General features: G+C 49.7%; 1 protein-coding gene across 2 annotated transcripts in view; it reads right to left on the reverse strand.

Annotated features, from left to right (window-relative positions):
* The window catches only part of LOC116947827 (cytoplasmic dynein 1 heavy chain 1-like), a 65,559-nt gene extending 45,460 nt beyond the window's left edge, over positions 1-20,099 (reverse strand). Inside the window, exons 1-22 of one of the 2 annotated variants that reach the window (XM_032964009.2) lie at positions 19,718-20,099; positions 18,626-18,710; positions 17,868-18,041; positions 15,862-16,117; positions 15,199-15,385; positions 14,307-14,578; positions 13,707-13,934; positions 12,624-13,023; positions 11,489-12,153; positions 10,649-10,828; positions 9,792-9,941; positions 8,056-8,202; positions 6,354-6,494; positions 5,728-5,904; positions 5,248-5,358; positions 4,577-4,696; positions 3,917-4,156; positions 3,321-3,476; positions 2,870-2,983; positions 2,257-2,367; positions 1,494-1,703; positions 998-1,144 (exon numbers count right to left, since the gene is read on the reverse strand). In XM_032964009.2, the coding sequence (XP_032819900.1) occupies positions 998-1,144; positions 1,494-1,703; positions 2,257-2,367; positions 2,870-2,983; positions 3,321-3,476; positions 3,917-4,156; positions 4,577-4,696; positions 5,248-5,358; positions 5,728-5,904; positions 6,354-6,494; positions 8,056-8,202; positions 9,792-9,941; positions 10,649-10,828; positions 11,489-12,153; positions 12,624-13,023; positions 13,707-13,934; positions 14,307-14,578; positions 15,199-15,385; positions 15,862-16,117; positions 17,868-18,041; positions 18,626-18,710; positions 19,718-19,955 (4,509 nt within the window). In that variant the 5' untranslated portion in view covers positions 19,956-20,099. Of the gene's footprint in view, positions 1-997; positions 1,145-1,493; positions 1,704-2,256; positions 2,368-2,869; positions 2,984-3,320; positions 3,477-3,916; positions 4,157-4,576; positions 4,697-5,247; positions 5,359-5,727; positions 5,905-6,353; positions 6,495-8,055; positions 8,203-9,791; positions 9,942-10,648; positions 10,829-11,488; positions 12,154-12,623; positions 13,027-13,706; positions 13,935-14,306; positions 14,579-15,198; positions 15,386-15,861; positions 16,118-17,867; positions 18,042-18,625; positions 18,711-19,717 lie in introns of both variants that reach the window. The other variant, XM_032964008.2, reaches the window with a different exon arrangement.
* Between the last annotated feature and the right edge of the window lie 351 nt (positions 20,100-20,450).

Below are 20,450 nucleotides of genomic sequence, written 5' to 3' on the forward strand. Positions count from 1 at the left end.
GGTGGGGGCAAGGCCGAGTGAAAGGTGTCGCACATGATGCATCAAACTATGATCAAGCGGTAATTTTAAAAAGGTTTTTTTTAATATTTCACAATTTGGCATGTAAATGAGAATGTACATTTGTCTCTAGGACAATTATTTCAAGTGAACGTCACAATAGATGAGTGGCCTTTATTTATGAACAGGTAAGAGTCTTTTGAGCCAAGGAGTCGAAAGTGTTTTTTGTTGCAATTTATATAAGATGATTTTATGAAGTTAGAGCAAAGGCTACGGTATTCTATTAGCAGTGTTTTCACAAAGGTGTGAGTTGATCACATTCACATAAATGAATAATCAAATTCAGGTAAATCAATACTAATGTAGAGGAGTATTGTGAGTAATCAATGAGGGGGCAAACGGAAGGAGGTGCGAGCTGGTTGAGAGTTATGCGGGGCCAAGGATGACGTCACATCACGGGTTACGCAAGGGGCTTTCGGAAAGCACTTTCGGGAAAGTGGGCGGGGCCGAGCTGGGGGAAGGAGCCACCCAAAGGGTTCTTAAGGGGGAACACCCCCCCCCCCCCCCCGTGACGAAGGCGTGGCAGGGTAAGGAACGGCTGGAGTAGGGGTCTCTCTCCTCGTCGCGGGGCGGTGTTGGCTGATCCCCTGCCCCAGGCAGACGAGTGAGAGAGCCAAGGGGATAGCCGGGGTAGGATCCAAATAGTTATTCAGTGTCCGTGTGAAGGACGGAGATAGAGTGCACCTACACTGGTGTGAGTGTAGGATGCCGAGTGAGAGTGTGCATTAATAAACGGCAAGAGCTGTTATAGTATTCCTCGCCTCCGCGTGATTGTACTACACTACACTAGCATGATCATGAGACCAACGAACAACAGTACATGGATCACCTCCAACCATGGGACCACCTCTTCCTAAAGGATGGAAAAACTCGGAAATAACAAATGAAAGTGAAAACCAAATCCAGAAGTTCAAATAAAATAACGACGCCGGGGGCGCACCTTGTAGTAGGGGGAGAGCTTCATGGCGCCGACACTGTTGAGGTTTTCCTTCACGCGGTTGAAGAGGTCGTCCCAGCCGCGGATGATCCGGCACTTGTTCTGGTAGTTCACCATGTCCAACTCGTACGAGTTCCACAGCTCCTTTATCTGCGGTGCCAGGGACGGGTGAATGCACACATGGGCCGATTAATGGACAAACCAAATCTGCAGCTATTAACAGATACACAACAATGGAAGCATTTGCTAAAACAAATTAATTAATCAACACATGGATGCAGTGCAATGAACATGGTCACGTGGTAGACAAAAAAATAACCAAATTCATTCCTGGGGCTTAACAGACACCTAACAAATGTGAGGTATGGATGGCGTAGCAATCAAACCGACGAAAACTCCTGTGAATTGGGGGGGGAACTGGTGCCAGCACTGGAGGAGCAAAACAGATGCAGGGGAGGCGAAGAGCTTCGGGGAGGGGTCAACACACACACACACACACCTGCTTGAGGAACTCCTCTAGCGCCATCTCTCCCTGCGCCACCAGCAGCACGTCCTTGACGATGGCCTCATTCTTCTGAAGGTCGGCCTCCCAGATGTGGCCAAGCGTGAGCTCCGACAGCACCCAGCTGACTCGCAGGCGCTTCATCAGCTGCTTCCAGTGGCGGTCCTTGAGAGCTTCCGACTTGAGCTCCACCACCATCACGTTGACCTGAGCGCGCACCCCCCCGCACCGCGTGGCGTGAAAATCCGCATATGCGCTCACCAGCCCCAGCTCTCGTCTGCTCAGCGGGTCTCCCCATCGGCTCTTGAGCGAGAGTGCTCATTTGCGCACGAGTGAAGGTCGAGGTCAAGAGGTGACCACCGGCCAATGCGGCTGATGCCGACGCAACTCGCATTAGGGCTTCATCCCTTTGCTAGCCACGGCACCAGCATACAACAGCCTAAAGCTTAAAGTTGTATATGTTTAAGTTTACAAGGCAGCGCTAATATGGACGGTGGTGGTTAAGTACATTTAACCCATGTCTAAACCTTCACTACACCAGCCCACACTGACCAGCGTGGCGAAGCATGGTTGTGTAACCCCCACATACCAGAGATCGTGGGAAGGCTCCCATCCAGCAGTTAAATGAAGGGCTGTACATGTACGTGTCAAAACCACCATCAACACGGCCCCAAAATGTTTACACAAAGCAGAGGGCTGTATCTCGGCAGAGCGAGTGAGCAGGAGGGTGAGGGAGCGACTGAGCGGGCGAGCGACAGACCTTGAGGTAGCCCTTGAGCAGCTTCTGGACATGCTCATAGGAAGCGTACTGGCGCAGGCGAGCTGGGAAGTTCTTCAGCTGGTTCACCAAAGCATCTAGCGCCTGTCGCAGCTGTAGACAATCACAGCCACCACCCCAGCCATCACCATCACATCATGACGAGAGGAGGGGGCAAAATGCCTAAAACACGACCTTCTGCAAGGGCCCTTTCTTCTCCTGGAGCCACGGGTAGTAAAAAGTTAGCAACTTACCACTCGTCCTCACCGAGGTAGGTACTGGGACATTATTAATCAATTATGATTCAATTACACCTGAATGTCGATTTCTAAAACAGGTATTTTGAACTCGTAAATATATTTGGCAAATTAGTGTAAAATGTATAGATTTGTACCACTATAAAGATTACGTGTACCACACAACGACAAATAGGGAAATGATTAATAAATCGGGTATCGACCAATGTGTGAGAATTCATAAAATTCTGCAGGGAGCAAAAAATTATATCCATAGGCGTTACTATTATCACCACTTACTGCACAAGTAGCAAATTATTTAACTCACCCATACAACCTATATTTCTTACAATATTAATTCAAATTTCTCGAGTGATCACCTTGCGCGGCTGTACAGAAATCCAGGGCTGCTCTTTCATCTGATCCATCTGCTCCCACACCTTGGACAGCTCGGACCAGACGCCCTTAAGATCCTGCAGCTCCTCAAGCGCCACCTGTACAACCGGCACGCGACATCCAGCAAATCCAAACATTCTTCACGTTGGTCCACTTGCAGTAGTGATATGGGTGACGGTAAGACAGTGGTGGCGGCGGTAGTGGAGGTGGTGGCATTGGCAGCAGTAGTGGGGGAGCAGTGGTGGTGACGGGAAAGAAAAGTGTGGTGGTAGCAGTGGAAGTCGTGGTGGCAATGGTGGTGGTGGCAGTCAAGTAGGTAGTCGTAGTCAGTGGTAGTGGCGTTCGTGAGCGATAGCAAGTGGCAACAGTGGCGGCAACGACTGTTGGAGGCGGTGGCGAGGGTGGCGTCAAGAGGTGTCGGCGGCGGCAACGGACCTGCATGCGCTCCTCACTGCCGCTCAGCACCCCCGTGTCGGGTAGCTCCAGTGCCTCCTTGGCGCGCGCGCACTTGTCGCGGTCGTCCTTGAGTCGCCCGAACTTGCCCTCGTAGATGGACAGCGTCTGCAGGGCCTCTTCGGGGCGCAGACTCCCCTAAGGGAGTTATAGGACCATGGGTGGGAAGGAGGGATAATTAAAAAAAAGTTTTCATGGGGCCAAAAGAATAACAATCAGTCATGCCACATGCACTATCGTAATCCTTATTGCTATAAATACTATAGAAATCACAAGTATCATCATCACCATCACCACACATGATCAGCATAATCACAAAAGTGTCAGACATCACCATTGTTGTTGTTTTCATATTCACCACCACCATCATCAGTTGTCATCATAATTGCCACCATCACAGTCTTACAGCAGAAGTGAGCATTCTTTAATGAAGTCATACTACCAAACCACAAAGCAGTCAATAACATGAGTAGGTCAGCAAGTTAAATCCAGCAAGTCGACAATTCTGGAAAATGAGCAAAGTGCGCCGCCGATAGCGGCAGAACAGCACGTTATATCGTGTGGGGTGGGAGACTCACGCCGACGGGCTTCCCGCGCTCCCACTCGCCGAGCAGCTCCCCCGTGCGCGACTCCACGGCACGGTCCTCCTGCACGATCTTCATCTGCAGGTTGGCCACCTGCTGCTGTATGGCTGTGTCCTTGCGCTTCATGATGTCATTGAAGGCACCCCACTCGCCCTCGATGTTGTCGATGTAGAGCCACGACGGCGGGAACTGAAAGCGCTGCTTCTCCAGCAGGCGCTGGCCACCGCTGTACATCTGCGTGTGTCCGTGCGTGCGCGTCAAAGGGCGATTCGGACAGGGCGGAGTAAAGTGTAGAACATGTGGAGTGGACAAAACCTCCAACTGTACCAAGGGGAAGGGGTCACATGCCGTTGATGAAACCGCCGTTGCTACCGCTTCCATCTCTTCTGCTAGATTAAGCAGGTATTAGACCCAACATAGAACCTCCTAGGTTTAGTTTCCTTACAGCCACCATCTGGCTCTTGGTCTTTGCCCTGTCGCACAACTCAGACATCCATTTACGACAGCACAAGCAATTTCATAATTTTTGAATGCCAATGTCTTGCATTTGTATTCCCAGCGAAATCTGCTCGTATAAAACCACATTTTTATGTCGACAGGTCAGATTTCCTCGGCGCGCACAATGAAGCGAGAGGCATCATCAGAATCCCGTACCTCAACTTGCTTCTCGAAGCTCTTGATCTTGCGCTTGAGGGACTGAACGAACGTGATGAAGGTGACGGCGTCCGAGGTGCTCGCCGTGTCCACCGAGTGCTGCTCCAGCTCCTGCCTCGACTGCGTGAGAACAAATGCGATAGTTGTCGTTACCGTCATCACCAACGCGGTCCGGGCTCATTATCATCAGGAGGCAAGCCTCGCTTCCTCATGAAACCTGAGCAATTATTTATGGAGTGACGTTTAAAGTTTCAGCCACTTTGCAACTTAAAAATAAATAACACTTACCTAGCAGATAGGCAATGAAGCTGCGTGTCCGCGCCTGTTCAATGCAAACTTGAAGCTTCATTAATGAGGATATGTGCCACTTTGAAAAGCGCAACTGTGCACTCTAGTGCCGCCACTATACTATGACTGCAACATCACGAATGATGTCAATAGTATGCTATAATAGTGCTCTTCAGAGTTACACTTAAGTATATTTAATATCAAAACTTCTAACTCGTGACGGACAGCCTGGGACACATAGACAAGGTATTCATTCATCTACAAGATAAAAGTTAATCCGTTTATTGCTGGCGTCTTCCTTTATCGTGGAAAACAAACCACGAGGGGTAACAACACAACGGTGGATATGGGAGCCAAAATACCATCAAGCACCAGAAGCTCACCTTGGAGATCTGAGCGTGGAAGTCTTGCATATTCTGGCCGAGCTTTTGGCCAAACTTGCTGAGCACCTCCTTGTGCCACGAGTCGTACTTCAGGTTCACCTTCGCCTGAACCTGCGAACCGCGTGCACAAAAAACAGGGTGAGCATCGCCGCCTTTTAAAACAACAAAACTAGGCCCGCCATGTGGCTCAACTGATAGTGTCAGATTAGTGAGTTGGCATTGCTGAGATGCCGAGTTTAAATCAGGTTTCAAGATAGACCAAACAAGTACACAATGAGAACGGAGTCTCGTATCTCAGCATTACTCCGAAAACTTTACAATTAATGGAAACATTGGGGACGTGAACTGATAACTGTAATTCATCTCCGAGTGGAAGTGTGTGGTGTCTTCTGCAAACTATTTGTGGGAGGACAAACCGTGGTGGCGGCGGTGGTTGAGTGTGTGGTAAGAGCTCAAGGGAAGCTCGCTCGCTCCACTCACCCGCCCGTAGTCAACGACAACGGGCCCGAACTCCTTGCTGGACTCGGCGTTGTCGAAGGTGCTGCGGGACTGGCGAATGTCGTGCAGCATGTTCTGCCACAGCCGCAGGTCCTCGCCCAGCCGCCCGTACACGTTCTCAGGCTGCATGTCCCACAGGCTCTGGTACTGGAGCCACTCCTGCTCGCAGGCGACGAGAGCAGAAGCGAAATCAATGGGTCAGGACTGGAGCCAAACGTCGACTAATCGACCAAGAAAATTGTAATTGACCGATTTTCACCATGGTGGATTACCCAGGCCCCACACAGACAACCTTCTTCCCAAAGGCAGAAACCACCAAGCCATGCGCCAGTGTGGCGTGGTTGACGATGCCACCGATATTCGCAAGCTCAGCTGTTAAAAGTTGCGTACAAGGGAGCAAAAAGGTAAGATTTTTTTCACAACCTATTTTTCTGTTATCCAATTAGTCGCGCACTCAAACCAACACATGGGAGAGTAATCGATACCTTGAATCATTCGATAGCCCAGCTCTACTCAAGATGAGTGGATCCCTCGTCTCTGCCCATCAGACGCCATCGTCAGAGGAAACCTGGCAATGAATGTGGTGGCGAGGGGAGGGGGCAACTCACCTTTACATACTTGGCCACCTCCATGCAGGTGATGATGATGGCAGAGTTGGCCTGGCAGAGCGCACCCTCGCCGCCTGGCATGTGCTTGAGCGCCGTGCGGTAGCAGCGCTCATCCTCCGTGATGTCGTAGTGCACGCCCACCTGGGGATTAAAATTCGAGTTGCGTACAGTGGCTGTGTTCGGGCCGGAGACAGGTTTAAACTTTGGATTAAGGCTAAGGTTTGAGAAATGGCGGATATCTAAATTCTACAGCGAGGATTAGTGTTAGGTTCAAAGTGAGTCAGGGTTGGTGTTAAAGGCTAGGGTGAGGATTCGTTTTGGAGTTATCATGGGAATTGGTATTGGAAAGTGTTGAAAATAGTATGAGTGTAAAGGGGTATAGTTAGTTTTATCGATCAGATTAGTGTCATAAATATTTTAAGATTTCGAATTAGTGTAATGGATAGGGTTAGTGTAATGACTATAGGGAATGTGATGGATAAGATTCGTTGACTGAATAGTTGTAGGATCGGCGTTATGAATAATGTCCGTGTTATGGATAAGGTTCGTGTTTTGGTTAGATAGTTAGCCCAATGGATAGTATTCATGTTGAGGTTCGGAGTTCATGCTACACGTAATATTACAGATAAGATTAGCATTATATAACCAGGTAAAGCCTCAACTGGTTGTTGATGTTTCCATCCTACCTGCCATTGCCAGCAGTTATTTCCGACTCTGAGTTACATTACCAATTTACATTACCAAGTTAAATGTCTTTAGATTAAAGGGCTAAATGTCTCGCTAACAAAGCCAATGTTGCCTCTTTCCCTCGATGTGGCGGTGGCTCTCGTTTTTTTTAACAGTCTATAACTGGCTGTGATGTTGTTGTGTCTCTCGATTTGTGTGCGTCTCTCTCTGTGTGTCTCCCTAGATGTCTCTCTCTCTTGTGTCTCTTTGCGTGCATGTGTCTCTCTCCGTTTGTCAATTTGTGTGTCTCTCTCTCTCTCTGTGTGTGTCTCTGTGTGTGTCTCTGTGTGTGTCTCTGTGTGTGTCTCTGTGTGTGTCTCTGTGTGTGTCTCTGTGTGTGTCTCTGTGTGTGTCTCTGTGTGTGTCTCTGTGTGTGTCTCTGTGTGTGTCTCTGTGTGTGTCTCTGTGTGTGCCTCTCTCTGTGTCTCTCTCTGTGTCTCTCTCTGTGTCTCTCTCTGTGTCTCTCTCTCTGTCTCTCTCCTTCCCTCGATGTGGCGTTGTCCCTCGGTTGTTTCCCTTGTTTTCTGGTGAGCTGGATGTCTCACTAGCACAGCCACCATTGCATTGGTTCGTTTACATTGACATGATGTGAGAGGCATCATCAGAATTCCGTACCTCAACTTGCTTCTCCTCCCCATCTCGGTTCCCATCTTTGGATTTCCCACTCACTTAGGCACAATCTCTAGCCCCCACCCTCTTGCCCGATACGGCAACCCCCCCTCTGCTCTATATATAAGGACTTGTTTCAGCAGCCTGTTTCTCTCTCCCACCTGAAGATTGCTTGTGTTGCGATCAAAACGTTGTGATCTATAATGTTTTTCTACCTACGTGACTTTACCTTAAAGAACCAAAGAGTATGGATTCCTGCAGTCACGAAAGCTTGAAATCAAGATTATATATAGCGTTAGAATAGGGGGGAAGGGGTCGTTACCAGCCAGAGCGGCTACGACCCGGCTAAGGCGGCACAGCAACACACCTGGTACCGCTGGCTCTGTATGCGCGGCAATGCGAGGATGTGGTGCTCCCACAGTGACAGCTCCTGGTGCAGGTGGTACAGCGCTTCCTCCACGGCCGGCGTCACGAAGATCACCTGGTTTGCGATGCGCAGCTCGATGACCACGGGCTGGAGGAGTCCATGGGTGTAAAAAGATAAACATTCACGGTTACTTTCTCAGAGGGAGAAGCCTTATATTTGAGAGAATATGGGAATCGTACATTTGAAAGTGCACCCCGAGAATAGTGAATCATCCCCCAATGTTCAGCGATACAAAACTAATTATATAAATGTGTGCAATTCGGAACAAACTCACTAACCTTGTTTCGGTCTCATCTCCGACTATAGCAAGACTAATAATGTAATACAAGTACCGAAGAATGTTAACGTGTATGCAACTTGATGTAACCCAGGTCACTCTTGCACGAGAGGCGATGCTTCTTGTGTCTCAATGGGTTTATTTCAACTCCTGGTTAAATAAAGCATACAAACTATGGTTTGACTGTAACAGATTATATATTCGATGACTCCGAGAGATGACCATTGTGTACTTGTGCGAGTATCTCAATGCAAATGCAGTGGTTGAATGTTTACAAATATTCTTTTTGTATTATTTTTCACATGCACCCTGCCGCGAAGTCATAGGGCGCACATCCACCTGGGACCAACATCAGCTCAGAGCTGGTCTTTGCTTAGATAACGGCTTAATTAATGAGGGCACCGGCAACCTTGGAAACGTGCACAAGAGCTCACTGGAAACAAACAAAACCGTTGGGAATAGGGATTAAATTAAGATGCAGTAAATTGGCTACAGACAACAGCAGCACTCATCACAGGCCAACTAGTCACTTTATAAGAAAAACATTTAAAATATACCTATGATGAATTCAAATTAGCCTTGAGACTTTCTATGGAGGATCCTCTGCATGGTTATTTGGACGATTCTTTACACGTTGTTTTCCATGTGTGGGAAAAAAATCTTGAGAAAATGCTCAAATATAAGAGGACAATGTTCAACAGTCCATAAGTATAGGACAGCAACCTACATTTCAACTGATATACGAGTGCTTTGATATACGAGTGCTTTGGATTACAAACACGCTTCCGGAACGAATTATGCTCGCAATCCAAGGTTTTACTGTACAGACCTCCCCATTGCCACGCAGGCTGGGTGCTAAATGTGACGACGTCTGCGTGATCCAACCACCTCTGATCCAACGTGCCAGATTACTGGCAGCGTTGTTCAGCATGGCCACAACCATGACCGGGAGACATTGAGGAGGCATTTGTCGCAGGTAGTGATGGTTAACAAAATAACCTATATTTATTTTACCAGTTAAGGCCCACTGAGCTGTATAGTATTTTTTCAGAAGCGACCTGGCTATCAAAAATGATAGCTCAACGAAGGGGCTCATTCATGTGGAAATTTATAGCAGCCAAATACTCTAAACGCACGTTTTTTAATGTGGAGGGAGAAATTGGAGGACCCGGAGAAAAATTCACAGGACCATGGCGAGAGACATGCACACTCCAAATATGCACGCGTCAGGGTTGGGATCGAACCCACGACTGCCTGCATACCAGGTGAGGGAGATAACATCTTGCCAACAGGGGGCCCACAGGGCGTGGCCTGGGACGGTGAAGGGATATGGAGGGCGGTAGGCAATTTGGGGGGGGTGGGTGCGAGGCGGGGGGAGGGGAGTGGGGGCCCCACTCACCCGGATCTTGGGGTCCCCGCCGGGCTTGTGTCCAGCTGACGGCACTTCGGTGTCAGCGTCCGTGTCGGCCTTGTCGTCGCCGTGGCCCTGCAGCGCCTGAATCCAGGCGCGAATCCCAGCCTCCAGCCTCGTGCCCAATATCGTCTCGATCTGTGAAGATGAGAAAATCATCTTAATTAACCCACATTATATTAAAATGTTTTTTTGTTTAAATGGCATCAGCTGACCTGACAGACACTTTGGGAAAAAGTGCTGCACACATGGCTACAATGGATTAAAGTGGATTAAGGATGTGACGATTCAGCATTGATTCATACAGACACCTACGCGCACTCCAACAGGGATAGAAAAGTACATGTAGGAAGTGGATTATGTACAGTTTGTACGTGTTACGGATATAGTATCAGGATTTGCATTCATATAGCATTTAAATGTGGTATGCGGCTGGGTCATGCAAACCCTGCAGCCAATATGGATTCTGCGTGCAACAGAAGGACAGAAAATAATCTATTTGAGAATCACATTGTCACCCTGAATTGTCAATTTATAAATTCGTGGAGGATGATTTTTTTTCATTTTTACCTTCGCAGGCTCTTACCACTTACAATAGAATAATGTATAAACAATGCCCCTATCGGGGATAGTATGCGTCTTTTCAAAAGACATCTGGGATTTTCACGCAATGTTTTAGATGTTTAACTGGCATTTACCTTTTAATCCAGGTCAAACTAAAAAAATGGGCTCACAAATCCAATGTGAATTTTCAAAAGGGAAGCCAGACATTCCCTGGCTTTAACTCGCATAGAGACGAGTCGTCAGTTTTCAAATCGCAGCGCGTGGTGTTAACAACGGCTCGCCTGGGTATCCAGCTTGGTGACCCAGATGTGCAGGTTGGAGTAGGAGTGCAGGTTGAGGTCGTCAACCGCCTTCTGCACCCGTCCCAGGATCTCCAAGAAGTTCTTTTGGTCGTAGGCGCACGTGTCCAGGGACCGCACCTCCAGGTCAATCTTTTCCTCGATGAGCAACAGGTCGTCCACCTGCCGTGCAGCGTGAAAACCGGGACGGAACGTTTAAATGAAATCCAAAACGGCGACCTGAATCAGGCACGTTGTGAATTTTTCTAACACTATAAATGCCAGTTTGGTAGAAATGAAGAGTTGTTGAAAGAATATTTCAAGAAGCAAATACATATCATAAGCAATGCATAAACATATATAAGCAGAATGGAGTTCCATATCTCAACATATAAAGAAAAAATGTCTTAAAACTTATTCTTAGTTTTTTTCGGTAAAGTCACGTTGAAGAGAAACAACAAAATAATAAAATATATATAAAACAATAAAAAATTCACGACGTTTCGACCATAACTCAAACGGTCATCTTCAGGTGCCCGTTTGAGTTATGGTCGAAACGTCGTGAGAATTTTTTATTGTTTTATATAAATTTTATTATTTTGTTGTTTCTCTTCAACGTGACTTTACCGAAAAAACTAAGAATATGAATTACTGCAGTCACGATAGCTTTAAATCAAAACTTAAAACTGTTTTTGATCTTCTAGGTCTCATTAGCAGTCAGACTTGTATAGTTGTCAAATAAACAAAATCTACAATTAACCCAAAAAAAACTCTTCCCCCCGGAAGGTCAATGTTTGTGAAAATGAATCGATCAGAAACCCGGCATCGCCGGCCTTGACCCACCCTCTCCTGGAAGTTGACGACGGTCTCAGCGAGGCGCTGCACGTAGGGGTCGAGCTTGTACGACTCCCAAATTAGTCCGACTCCCTCGGCGACGAGCCCCTGCACCTCCCGCTTGAGCCCCGCGACAAGCAGCGCGATGCTCTGGCGCTCCTCAACGCGCTCGCACGTGCGCTCGTACGTGCGCACGCTCTCGATGAGCGAGATCGCGAACGGGTACAGTTGGTTGGCCTGGTGCGCCTTGTTGACGATGGCGAGCGGCACGCGGAAGCCCAGCCACTTGAGGTTGCGCACCTCCTTCGACAGCGTGATGATCTCAGGCAGGAAGTTCACCTTCAACTTGAGGACCGTGCCCGAGCGGGTGCGCGCGCGCGTGGACTCGATGGCGAAGATGCGGCCCGTCACGCCGAGGTTACGCTGCTGCACCTTGCGAGCCCAGTCATCGAAGATGTCCTGCGTGCTCAGCTTCACGCGGAACGAGTCGCCGTCCTGCTTCAGCTTCTGGCCCTCCACGTGGTTCTCCCAGCCCTTGCCCAGCACGTCCTCCACGCGCTTCATGTAAGCCGTGAGCTGCCGGTCAATCTGCTTCGCCCATATGATGGAGCCCGACACGGGCGGGAGGTCGCGCACGTGGCTCATGCGGCACGCCTGGCTCTGCGGGTATTGCACTGCAAGATAAGAGCACGCGGCGGACAGAGGGACACTTAGCTGCGGCCTTCTCAATGAACGTTCTTGGATATTCCACACAAATATGTGCACTTTGGGCATTAACACTGAACAGTAAGAATTCTAAATGTGCCTTAGTGTGAATGAATAACACTCGGCCATGAACACCAACCCCTAATAATCATATATATGGGAGCCTGAGGCTGGCTCTAGAGAACACCGAACCCTAAAGGTCACAGAGTTTGGCTCTCTGAGCCACAGGTATAATAACTGAATACAAGAATCCTTCAATTCAGACTGAGCCTCAGTCGTACAAATAATGACGATGCCTGCTGTGCGTGACATCACACACACAATTTATTAAATACAGGTCTGGCAAGGAAACAAGGGTGTATTGCGGCTATCATCAGTTGTACCCTCCTCAACACCTGGCCCCTGCCAGACCAGGGGCGGCACTCCCCGCGCTCTTCACCTTTGAACTTGTTGTGCAGAGACTCAATGTCGTCCTTGACGCGCTGGATGAGCTGTGTTTGGTACTCGCGGATCGCCCCGCGGATGTGCGGGCGCACGAAGAGGGCATTGAAGCGCGAGAAGATGCGGAACATCTCATTAGCGTTCTTGGCCGTGCCGAGCTGGTCGCGCAGCCGCGACGTGATGCACGTCTCCACTCGGTCGATGCGCTCCTCGTAGCGCTTGATGGCCCCCTCCCACATCTCCGAGCCCTCCTTCGACACGTCCAGGCCGTCCACCTCCTTCACGTGCTCGTAGGCCAGGTTCACCTCCTCGATGGCGGTGGCGTCGGCGGCATTGAGGGCGTCGCCGATGCCCTGCTCCACCAGCTCGGTGCCGCTCGGCTGGGAGCTTGGAGCACTCTGCTAATGTACACAAAGACAAAGATCCCCCGTATAGCCTTAACAGACTGTTGGGGAAAGTGCTGTTAGCGAGCACATATGAAGGCCGGCATGGCCCACGAGGGGGTGGGTGGCCAGCACCACGCCCGGCCACATTTGTCTTCCTAGTGGCAATGTTTACACACAGCACCAGGTACTCATTTGAGGCCGAATCGACCTAGGGGAGGCCCAGGACCAGTTTAGATAACCATCACTGATATTGGCCGTGAGCAGGAATCAAACTCGGATTGCCAGGTTCGTAGTGCAGTGCGCTAACCACGACACTTCCGCTCCCCACTGATGTATGCACACAAACACAGGCGTATGTGTTTGCCCGGAACTCTGGCTGCATCTACCATAACCATCATCAATACATCACTATAAGCATCATTAAACAATTACATTCTTTAGTCCTAATTATAATGTCTAGTCAGCACTGCAGTGAGCAGTGCACCACCTTGTGCCACAAAAACAACCATGGAAAATAACATCGCAGGACTACTGTAAAATCTCTTCAACAGGGCTCTTATATTAACACACGGGTTAATTAACATCTCTCCAATTGAACACCTCATCTCCAGACGGGAAATAACAAAAAAAACATAAAATAAAGCAAGCAAAAAGACAAAGAAAACTCTAGGAGAACACAGAGGCGTGCTCGCTACCTGGGGGCGCAGAACACGCACGATGACGGCGCGCAGCTGCTCGTGCTGCCGACGGAACTTGCGCATCTGCTCCAGCCGGGCCTGCAGGCGACGGTGCGCGGGAGTGATGCGCCACACCATGCGGAGGTGCTCATCCCGCTGGCGCCGCACGATATCACGCAGCAGCACCTGCAGCTTCTCGTACTCGTCGTCCCATGTCTGGAACACTTCGAAGCACACCACCATCACCTGTCCCGCATGGGGCACAGCGACGCGACAATCAGCTTCGTCGTCATCATCGTTAGCCTTATTTATACCATGCCTCCCGTGCACACGATTTGACAGCCAGCTGACGTCCATCGCACATGGAAAAACACAAGCACCAAGCGATCAAATGCATCTCTTGTCGAGCCACGCAAGGCAGTCACCGGCGTTCGGTTCAACAACTCGCGTACGCCCAACAGTTGTCAATCAAATTTCCATTGACACCCCTAATTTTACGTGAACCCAACTTAAAAGACAACAAAAAACAAATAGGGTCACTACCACACTACCCCCCCTGCACCCACCAACCCTCAGCCTCCACTACCACCCCCCACAACTCCGCCTCTCCCAACTCACCTTTTCGAACTCCTCGTAGGAGATGTGCATGAGCTTGCGCGTGCCCAGCACCTTGAGCAACTGTGCACTGAGGTCGCGCGAGATGGCCTCGACCAGCCGCAGGGCACGCTGGATCGGGTATTTGGTGTTGCGAATCTTGCGCAGGTGGGTGAAGATGGCGAGCAGCGCCACACGGATGCGGTCGAGCTCCGTGGCCGAGAGGAGGTCGTTGAGAGGGAAGTCCTTCATGAGAGGGTTGTAGTCGTTCACCATCTCAAGGGCCTGTTTTAGGCCTGCAAGCACAGGGGACATGGTAGGAAGGACCAGAGAAGGGAGATAAAGATGGAAAAAACAAAATATTTACCCTGGCATTGAAACTCTTTTTATATTGCCGTTCCTAAACCCTCACGCATATATATCCAAGTGATCGAAGCAAACAACTTCTTGGATCAATTAGGGATACTATTACCCTCCACCACCCATTGACGTTATAAATACATTATCTAAACCCAAAATAAACCATTTACTCTTTTATTTTACCATGCAAGGCACACCGAGCTATTTTTAGAAGCAACCTGGCCACAAATGATAGCTCAAAAAAGTGACTTATCACATGGTAATTTGCAGCAGCCAAATACTCTAAACGCATGTTTCTAAATGAGAAGGGAAAAACCGGAGGACCTGACCTGGAGAAAATCCACGCGACCACGGGAAGAACGTGTAAACTCCAAATAAGCAGAGGAGTCAGGGTCGGGATCGAACCCATGTCCTCCTTATACCATGCGATGTAGTCAACATCTCGCCACCATGGCACCCCTAACTAATTAGGAATGACTAGACTCTTGAAAAAGCGAGCGAGCGAGCTATGAGCGAGTCAGCCAGCGTGCGCAAGTTGGCCAGGACGACGTCGCACCCGTGTCGGTGTCGAAGCTGACAGTGGCGAAGAATCTCTTTCCATGCTTGAGGATGTCGAGCGTAAGCAGCACCTCGGGGCTCTCTCGTTTCTCCTGGATGCGGTAGAGCGCTCGCTCCAGGTTCAGCCAGAAGCTGATCTCCTGCAGCGCCGTTCCCGAAGCCGGATCGCGATCCAGTTTTGTGACCTGGTGTGCATGGCACGAACCGGGCAGGCAACGTCAGCCGAGTTCGATCACAAACAATCGCACGGTTTATAATCGAGTTGAAATATCGGATTATTTAAGTAATCTATTGCTCTAGCTATTATAGATTTAATTTCGAATAATCTGCGAACATGAATATAATTAGAAACAAGTCCCAGCTGATCCCAGGTGCTATTGTAAGTGTGGTGATGGGTGGCACTTGATAGCGTCATCGGCATCAGCCGCGCCATGTTGGGCATGGCTTACAGGGGAATTTTCTACATTCGGCAGGCAGGATGTAAGGTTGGCAAGTATTTTTAAAGGGGCCGAAGTAATCAACCACAAAAAAGTAGATGATTACAATTATTCGTCAATTAATGAAACCAATCAACAAATAATTTCAACCCTACTTTACAAGTTTGTGCGAGTCAGTGTATGTCCCCTGCCACCCCACCCACCGGAGCACCCATCACGCTCACCTTCTGGATCTCCCTGATCCAGCGGTTGACGCCAGCCTGCAGCTGGTTGAGGAAGGTGGCGTCGTCCACACGGTCGCCAAAATCCGCCACCTTGGCCTTCTCGTCGCGCTCGAGACTCTGCCGCAGCACAGAGCTCACGGTGGCATGGATGGGCAGGCTGATCTCGGGGATCTCGATGTTCTGCTGCAGGTGCAGGAGACCCATCTCCAGCTCCGCAATCTTCTTCTCCACCGACGGCGCCATCTTGTCGCCGTCCCTTTGTGAATTGCAGAAGGCTCATCATGACTTTCTGCATGTATATAATCGGCTAGTATGAGAAAAAGTTACCACGTTACATTTTATATCTGATTGGACAATAGATGTTTACTGAGAGGATGCCAACAAAAAAACAAATGGCTCGTCGTCTGAGTGTCGCAGGCTGTCTGACAAAATCGAATAATGAAGCTTCATTTAACAGAAAAAAGCATACTTTAAAATCTGTCAAGTTCACCTTCTAGCAATGTCACTCATACATTTTAACACAACAGTGCTGTCACTATAGTTGCATGATGGAGCACATTCAGAAAGCTTCAAAAGCGATTTGTTTTGGGGGGGGGAGGGGATGGGAGGCGACTATATATCTTTTCCAAATGTCTTCTTCTTTATATAATTTAACAGCATAAAAAATTGTTTCATCCCACTGTAGTGCTGGCTAAATCAATCCTCGAGTAGTCTCCTTCCATACCCTTCAGAACAGTGTTAATTATTTAAGGATCCTACACATCACAGCATCTGCTGTGGATGAAAATGGCTCTGCGCTGGGGCTTACAAAGAGGGCGACAAGTTCACCCTAACCCGATTTAACCTCATCTCGGCCTCGTTACGACAAACCTCATTATAAGCAATCAAATCGTAATCCCGGTTGGGTAGACCGCCTGCACACACCCGAATGACGCAAGGGGAAATGCACCACAAAAAACAAAGAGCTCTCTCTAAACTCGTCTCAACTTGCAGAGAGAAACATAGGCTGTATCTCAGACTGTTTTATAAATTAGAAGTTTTGGGAATTATGGAAAACAAGGTCATGCTCAGGCACTGGCGGAGCCAATGGGGGGGGGGGGGTGGTACGTGCCCCCCCAATGATCCAATCGAAATCTCTAATTTCAATCGGATTATTGGGGTTTATTAGTAATAAATCGGCATTTTGCGACCCCCACTGCCACTGTGTAGCATATTATTATGTGCTGGGGACTCTATGAGATGATATGACAATAGTCTGAGTCCATAATTGGCAATAAGAAACGGCAAATAAGTTATAAGTGAATCAGAATTGTGCGCAGTTGCGTATAAAGTACATGACTTCCCTGAAGGCATACCTTCAGCGAGCGCAATGCCAATCACACGCGGTTCGAATTCGACCCTCGATCGATGGCTGCGCCATCGCCGCACACACGTCGAATAAAAATAAGGGGCAAGTCCTTACTTTTAACAACTCCTATCATTTTTCATTGCTGGAGGGGTTGCCCCCCCTACCTGAAAATCCTGGCTCCGCCATTGTGCTCAGGAGCACTCACAGCAGTGTCATCAACTTATCAGAAGAGACCGGAGGCCAAAGTGACATTATTTAACCGTAACTTTAAATACTCTTTTGTTATTGATGGAGGTTCAAACTCATGTCACACACCACAGGACATACCACCCGAGGTAAACTAGTAGATAAGACCTTTCAGTTGCTTCTCTTTCTTTATGGGTTAAATGCACAAATATTTTTTAATGAGCATGCAACGATTTGTTTTGATAGAGCACCCTCCTATACTCTGGCACGTCTCAAATTAACAAAACTGTACAAATTACAAAAAATAATCGATTCTGGAATCGAAAGGCAACACCAAAATTGTAACAATAAAATCACTTGGAAGGGTGGGGGTGCGGGGTTTCATCACCAGATACCCCATTCGTCATCGCATGCCCCAGAATTATAAAAGATCAACGATTATAGCAAGGCGAAGCCACCACCGCGGGCGCACCTGTCGGCCCTGCTCGTCTCGCGGATGTAGGACTTGAAGAAGGGCGCCACGGTGTTGCTGATGTACGAGTGCAGAGTCTCGTAGGGTGAGTCGTCGCTCAGCGTCATCACACGCAGCTGATTCCTGATGGGCTTGTCGGCGTCGATCACAGCCGAGCGCTTAACAAAGGCCAGGCTGTCATGACAGGCACACACACAAAACAAGATACAAAGATCCTCCTATATAGCCCGAACAGACTGCTTGAGGCTAGTGCTGTTAGCAAGCACCTATGAAGGCTGGCACGGTACACGAGGGGGCAGGTGGCCAGCACTACGCCCGGCCGCATTTGTCTTCCTAGTGACGATGTTTACACACCGCACCAGGTACTCATTTGAGGCTGAGCCGACCTAGAGGAGGCCCACAATCGGTTCAGATAATAGTCACTGGTGTTGGCCGTGAGCGTATTTAATGTGTCGCTGTACTCTGATGTAGGAGAAAACATTTATCCAAAAGTCTATTTTATTAAGTAGAACGTGTTGTCTATATTTATTTAAAGTTGCGCATTTTGATGTGACGTCACATTTATCACCCCCCCCCCTCGTCACACATCGTCACAAATGTCTGACCCCCCCCCCCAGGTGCGTGACGTCATTTATAGACGGCCCCTATGCAGATTAGACAAACCAGGAAATTCATGAAAAATGCTGGATTGCGGATTCAAACTTTTTAAACATTTCAGGCAGCATTAGAATACTGCGTGTTGCCCATTAAGACGGCACCTGTTCGACTTGATGCCGTAATGGACGTCGCTGGTGATTTTGTAGAAGGCGGCGGTCTCTTTTTCTTCATCTTCGCCCACATCCTCTGCTCAACGACCACAAAAACAAACTCAACACTGCATCCACAGCCACCACCTTGCAATTGCACCAATAGCACCTTTCTCCATCATCTTTAATCTCCTCCATCACCACCTCCATAGCCATTCCTCAACCAGCTCCATCACTTCCGAGTTAATAAACCCCTCTATCACCTGCTACATTACCAGTCCCATCACCTCCTCCACCTCCACTCCCACTATAACCCCCTCATTCACCTCCTCCATGACCACTATATCACCTCCTCCATCGCCGGCTCCACCACTGCCTTCGAGGCTGAGCCGACCTACATAACCGGTTCAGATAATAGTCACTGGTGTTGGCCGTGAGCGGGAATCAAACTCGGGTCGCCGGGTTCATAGCGCAACGCGCTAACCGCTGCACCACCGCTCCCCACGACAACAACGACGCGGCCATTGGCCGCTTGGGGGCGGTGACGTCACCACGGCGCTTGTGCCAGGCCAAGTGCACTTTGAAGTTGACGTGAGGGTGTCGAAGGCTCGCTGCTGGCAAGAGGTCGCGGGGTAGACCCTCCCCGGTGCCATGGGTTGACTGACAGATGACTGACAGATGCAAAACAAACATCCCCTGTGTAACATTAACAGACTGTAGTGGTTAATGCTGCTAACGAGTAGCACCATTGAAGGCCGGCACGGCACACGGGGGGCGTGACCAGCACCACGCCCAGCCGCCTTTGTCTCTTCCCGGTGGCGATGTTTAACTACACACAGTACCAGGTACTAATTTGAAGCCGAGTCGACCTAGGGGGGGAGGGGGGGGGCCCAGGACCGGTTCAAATAATGGTCGCTGGCCGTGAGCGGGAAACGAACCCGTGTGGCCGGGTTCGTAGCGCGGCGCGTAAACCGCTCCACCGCCGCTCAGGTGCCGTGGGGGTTGACCGACTGAGATGACTGGCAGATCCACCACCGCCACCACAGGCCCCAGTTACCACTTTCCCTCAGCGCGCGCACCCAACGGGGCAATGCCCTCTCTCACCCTTGAGCATGGTCCTCTCCACGAGCAGCGTGTGCACCTGCGCGTCCGCCAGGAACTTCTTCATCACCTCCACGCTCTGCTTGTCCTCGAGCGCCGCCGAGAGTCCCGGCGCCTCGCGCCCTCCATTCTCGAGCAGCAGCGGCACCAGGCTCCGCAGGAAGTTCTGCAGCACCACGGGCTCGGCCACGTTCTGCACGGCCAACGGCGGGGCCGCCACCTCGCCTCCGTCGTCGGCCATAACGTCGTGTGGTCCCCCGAAGCCGAGGAAATCAAACTCAGGTTTGCCCAACAAGCGGTCACCGGTCGCTGCTGTTTACCGCACCGGGCCGCAGAAGACAGCGGCTGATGGCGGACGAGAAGAAGGGAGGGGGGGGGGCGAAGGGCGGGGCGAAGGGCGGGGAGTAAAGCGCCAAACCGCGCCTACCCTCAATTCCCATTGGCCGGCACGGTTCCCGCCAACACCGATGATTGACGGTGGGAAACCACGCCCCTCCGGCTTTCGATTGGACGCGGGATGGGCGGCGCCCGCGCTCATTGGGCGAGCGGTCCCAGTCACGTGGTGATGGGGACGGTTTATTCTAATTTTTTTGAGGGGATCGATTGAGCCCGTGGAGGGGGGCGGAGTCGAGAAGACCGCGGGGTCTGAGGCTCGTGCTATAATTTTAACACGTAGTAGGGTAACGCGACTAATATCATCCGTAAAATATAGGGTTTGTTTAGTGTGAGATCGCGT

The sequence above is a fragment of the Petromyzon marinus genome, chromosome 31, assembly GCF_048934315.1.
Source record: "Petromyzon marinus isolate PM22_M1 ecotype Great Lakes invasive population chromosome 31, UKy_Petmar_22M1.pri1.0, whole genome shotgun sequence".
NCBI lineage: Eukaryota > Metazoa > Chordata > Hyperoartia > Petromyzontiformes > Petromyzontidae > Petromyzon > Petromyzon marinus.